The sequence below is a fragment of the Limulus polyphemus genome, unplaced genomic scaffold (genome assembly GCF_000517525.1).
Source record: "Limulus polyphemus unplaced genomic scaffold, Limulus_polyphemus-2.1.2 Scaffold14497, whole genome shotgun sequence".
NCBI lineage: Eukaryota > Metazoa > Arthropoda > Merostomata > Xiphosura > Limulidae > Limulus > Limulus polyphemus.
In genome coordinates, this window is record NW_013680107.1 from 1 (window position 1) to 5,708 (window position 5,708).

The 5,708-nt window shown below is 33.2% G+C and overlaps 1 protein-coding gene across 1 annotated transcript; it reads left to right on the forward strand.

The window, feature by feature from the left end:
* Positions 1-727: 727 nt before the first annotated feature.
* On the forward strand, positions 728-5,236 carry LOC106477360 (putative protein kinase C delta type homolog; the record flags this gene model as incomplete). The annotated part of the gene is made up of 5 exons (XM_013937939.1): positions 728-951; positions 1,602-1,775; positions 2,027-2,118; positions 4,046-4,108; positions 5,095-5,236. Coding segments are annotated over 5 exons (695 nt in total), but the record flags the coding sequence as incomplete, so codon positions are not given.
* Between the last annotated feature and the right edge of the window lie 472 nt (positions 5,237-5,708).

The window sequence follows — 5,708 nt, forward strand, 5'->3', positions numbered from 1 at the left end:
TATTGTAGTTAAAATACTTACTTTTCAGTCATATAATATTTTAGTGTCACTCCATCCTTTTAGTCCTAACTCCATGTAGTAAAACTCCCAAGTCTTGAATTGATTTTTTTCTTATTTCTACTAAAAACAGGTTTATAACCCACAAGTTTTCTATCCAGTTCTTGAAGTTTCTTCAAAATTATGTTTTTTCAGTTCATTAAATTTGTTTTACTCGATGTTGTTACGAGGCTCAGTATGATTAACGTTTTTACAAAAATATCTAAATGAACTTCCGAGTAATTGTTTTAAGTTCACATAATGTTAACTTATATACTTGAGAATGATCTCACCATTCTTACTTACAATAAAAGCTGCAAATTAAAATTAAATAATATTTAGTCTTATTATGTATATCTATCTGCTGTTATTGGAACTGATTATGTCTTGATTTTCTAATTTTAAAGGTAAGTTTAAGGATTTACAACGCTAGCATCCGGGATTCGATTCCCTGCGGTGAACACAACAGATAGCCCAATGTGGCTGTCCTCTAAAAACAAACTAAATATTTTCACATATTTGTATTTTTCAGCCCTGTAAAATTTAGCAATTACGTTTTTTATTACACACTCTAGTAAACTTATTTTTACAATATTCAACACAAGAAATGAAAACTTTTACCCAGACATTAGCAGTCCGATTCCCCATCTCGTGTCCCATATTAAACCTCTTCTCCGACTCTTGTCACCAGGCGGTGAATTCGATGAAGGTTATGATCATCAAATTGAGGATGAGGATAAGACATTCAAAACTGGACCAGCCGAACGGAAAGAAAAGAAAAGAAACCCTAGACCCCAGACGTTACTTGTAGACGACAACGGAGAACCACATAAGGTCCAGAAAATAAGACTTGGAGAGTATAACTTAGAAGATTTTAATTTCCTGAAGGTTTTGGGCCGAAGTGGTTTCGGTAAGGTAAGTAAACCCTAACTCTTAATACTCCTAACATCATGAAAACTTGAGACGTGATTTGTTTCGGTAAAATAAATTATATGATATGTCACAATTCTAAAGAGAAACACTAACCTCGATCCGGTGGCTCAACAGTAAGATTGAGTGATAACTCTTAAGTTCGGGTTTGATCCCCGCATTGGCCATTGAACAAATAGCTCATTGTGCAACATTATACTTAACAACAAACGAGTAAATACTAGTTTACGATACTCCTAACGTAGTGAAGATATGGGGATAGACTGAGTTCTGTATGGTATGCCATTCTTCTATAGAGATAGGTAAATATTACTTGATGACATTCCTAACATCAGGAAAGTTTTAGAAGAGTGGTTTCGGTAAGCCAAGTGGTGTGTTCAAACTTATATAGCATTGTTGACGTTCTTTTTTCTTTAGACATTTTTGACGTTTTTCTTTCATTAGGTATTGTTGACGTTCTTCTTTCATTAAATATTGTTGACGTATTTTTTTCATTAGGTATTGTTGACGTTCTTTTTTTTATTAAACATTGCTGACGTTCTTTTTACATTAGACATTGCTGACGTTCTTTTTTTCATTAGACATTGTTGACGTTCTTCTTTCATTAAACATTGTTGACGTTTTACTTTCATTAGGTATTGTTGGTCCAACTGAAAGGACATGAATCCTATTATGCCATCAAGTGTCTGAAGAAGGATGTGATACTAGAAGACAACGACTTGGAAAGCGCCATTATAGAAAGGAAAGTGTTGGAGCTTGGAACCAGCCACCCATTCCTCTGCAAGCTCTTTTGTACATTTCAGAGCAAGGTTTGTGAAATTTATAAGTTCGTAGCACCTCTAAAATATGCATGCTTACAGGCTTTAATATCACTTGTAAAACAATAGATATTTAGATAGACTATTTAACACAAGAGACAAAGGCTGTTAAATAACACGTATGATTAAGTAAGGAAAATCATTGTTGGGTCGTAAGGTTTTCAGTATTATTTTACTAAACATCTTTATTTACATCCTACAATATAGTACTTGTGGTCTCTCTGTTTTGTTTTTTATTAAAGAGCCATCTCTTCTTTGCTATGGAGTATCTGGGAGGTGGAGATCTTATGTTTCACATAGAAGAGACTGGCAAGTTCAGCCATGATAGAGCAAGGTAAAAAAAAAAACGTTATTTTAATACCGCCACGATGCAGTTGCAAAATTATTTAATCAACGCCATTTTATGCATTTCCACATGAAACTCTAGAATTTGAATATTAATATATTTTGTTTTTCTTAGTCCCATGTCCATTAGAAGTTTTGGTAATTGTTATCTACAGCACTCCAAATAGTAGCAATATCTCGTATCCTTACCATAATAACACTCCAACTAGTAACAGTGTCCTGTATCTTTACCATAAAAATACTCCAAATAATAACAATATATTATATCCTTACTCCCAAGACTTATTGAACATACGTGTTTTTCTGACATCAAGAAATTATATCCTTACCATAACAGCACTAAAAGTAGTAACAATATCTTGTATTCTTACCATAACAACACTCCAAATAGTAACAGTATCTTGTATTCTTACCATAACAACACTCCAAATAGTAACAATATATTGTATCCTTACTATAACAACACTCCAAATAGTAACAATATATTGTATCCTTACTATAACAACACTCCAAATAGTAACAATATCTTGTATCCTCACTATAACAACACTCCAAATAGTAATGATATATTGTATCCTTACTTGCAGAAAGTAACTGATTTTGTAATACTGATTATAAGTATTATTTTATTACAAGTTACAACTTTTACAATAAGAAAGATTATTTTTAGATCAGGTTTTTCATCACTGGTTCGTTAATTTTCAAGTACACAGGCTTTAACAGTAAAGAAGGTTTTAATATTTAAATCAATATTCAACAATCTAACAATGTATTTAAATTGTAGAATTGATAGTGGTTGCTTATGTAGGTGCATATCAATTCGCATGAACTGACAGATCATTTATTTATAGCTGAACAAAGAAAACAAACAAAAAATAAATAATTATTTTCAAAAAGTGGAATAAAATTAGGAACGTCTATGGAAATAATGATCAAAGACATATGGAGATGTGCCTGGATATTTCTTAATTGTGGGATTGTTTTATTGTATTAATAAAGCTTTACTTGTTTTAGTAATATGATATTCTGTTCAGAAAAACTCAGGCTTTTTATGTTCATATGATCATGAACTTGGGAGACGGGTTCTCGGTGTTCTTTTAACCTGATCTTCAAGTTACGTCCCGTTTCACTTATGTAAAAAAAGTTGGCCAATTGTTTTGTAATTATTGAGGCATCAGTTTTCCAATTTGAGTAAATCATTTCCTTAGTTTGAATGATTGAAGTTATTCTTCAAAGTTCAAACCGGTGTCTGATGCAAATGTCTTTATTGCCGTTTCAAGATCTTGGCCACAGTTGATGACGACTGAAATGCTGTGAATTAACTTTTCGAATTAAACATTTTAAAAGACCTCCAAAAAAATGCCCTATAAGGTTTAAGCAGACCATTCTAAAGTGTTGAAATTGTAAGTTTCAAATAATATGTATGTTTCGTAAATATTTGTGGTACGGAAACTAACCCTGCTGGAACATCGTCTTGGCCTGCTGACTAAAAACCTCCATCATATTGGATTTAAATGTTCTGACAGTTAGTTACATTTATAAGTGAACGTTCATCGTGCACCAAAAGTCTAACCATCATTTTCACCTTAACCATCGTCTTGGCCTGCTGACTAAAAACCTCCATCATATTGGATTTAAATGTTCTGACAGTTAGTTACATTTATAAGTGAACGTTCATCGTGCACCAAAAGTCTAACCATCATTTTCACCTTAACCACTCCTATATCAGCCTGTGGTGATGTTTAACCACGAAATACCTATACATGTAATAAAACTTTAAAAATTTTAAACTTCTTGAAATACTTTATTTCTTGAAACATAAGCTCTAATAAGCAGTACGTCATTGATATAAAGAAATTATTTTTTCTTATGTGTACCTTTTTAATGAACGTGAAACTTTTCATTTTTTTGCTTAGATTTTATGCTGCAGAAATTGTTGTTGCCCTGACATTCATGCACAACAATGGAATCATCTACAGGTAAGAAACTTCCATAACTGACTGTTATTGTTGTTGTTTTCCAACGATACAACGTATGTCTTACGAAGAGTTTTGTCGACTAAGATAAGGTCATTTACTTGGGTAAATATTGCATGAAACAAAGAGGATAATAAAATATTTTCTTGAATTTAGTGTATTGTACTATTCTACAAGAAAAAAAAAGACATCTCTTTGGAGAAACAAAATACACTGTTAACGTTAAAGGATTGAATTTAGTACAGAGGTTGAGTATGCTATATTAAAACGATTTTGGAGACTCGCTACGTCGTTACAGTTCACGTCACTATATCTAGTTATACTCTATTTGATGACCGTACCTCTTAACACTAGCCCTGTAACGTTGTTTCCATTGCAAAAGACTCCGTCGTAAGACTATTGCATCCAAAGCACATCCCACCTCTCTGCATGCTTTCCATAGTTCCTCTAATGTAAGAAAAAGACACTTTCCCAGCGCCAAGTTGCGTATTGTTGCCTGGAGCACGTGGACGACTTTTGCCACTAACCTTTGTGTTACATGATGCCGCACTTTTACTTTTACCACCGCTGGATGCGACTTGTTGTAGGTCTTTTTCTGAATGGTCCTGGCGCCTCAGAATTATTCATATTCCTTTATTTTCCAAAGTCATTACTAAGTGATATCCTCTTCTTGGAAATTGTAAATCCCCCATCTGAAAACATAATTATGATCTGTGTGTATGGATATTTTACATCAGAAAGAGCTGTTACATACTCTTTCCAAAACAGATCAATTTTCGGTGGTCTCACATTACCTATGTAACGCCAAACATTGTCAAAATGTCTACCACAAGTTTCTATACTTAGAATATTTTTAATGTGACGTATTCGACCCTCTATCATATTATATTTTATTATATTATTTAACAATTACTTCTTCACAACCCCAGACTAGCAACTACTAACATAATTACAAGTTTTGACATGTTTCTGCTTTGGTATTTCTGTAGAGATTTGAAGTTGGATAACGTTATGCTAGACTCGGAAGGACATATTCGTTTGGTAGACTTTGGAATGTGCCAGTTAAATATCTTTAACGAAGAGTGTCTTCCTTCAAACTTTTGTGGTACTCCCGAGTATATGGCACCAGAAGTATGTATACTCATCAGTTTCCGTACTTGTCTTCAAATGTTGTTATTCTTTTTAACGCAAAGCTATACAATGACCTATATGCGCTCTGTCCACCGCAAGGAATCGAGCCCTGGATTTTAGCATTCTTAATCCGGAAACTTATCGCTGATCCACCAAGGGACTTGTCTTTGGATAGCACAAACTATGTGTCGTTAGTTTCTCCGGCAAGTTTTATTATTTTCTGTGCAATCTTTTAACTCAGTGTTTACAGTAGACCAATACTAGGAAATATTTTATATGATTTTATATGTTTATTAATGGCATTCTCTCAACACTAGGGGGACAATATCGTCGATACATAGTACGTCATTAGCTGTTTCTATTGGCATCTTCATCGTATTGTATCTAATGTTATACTGCTAAATAATATTTTCGAACTACTCATACACTAATTATGGTATTTTGGCACTTGTGTATAAAGTTAAAATCATAA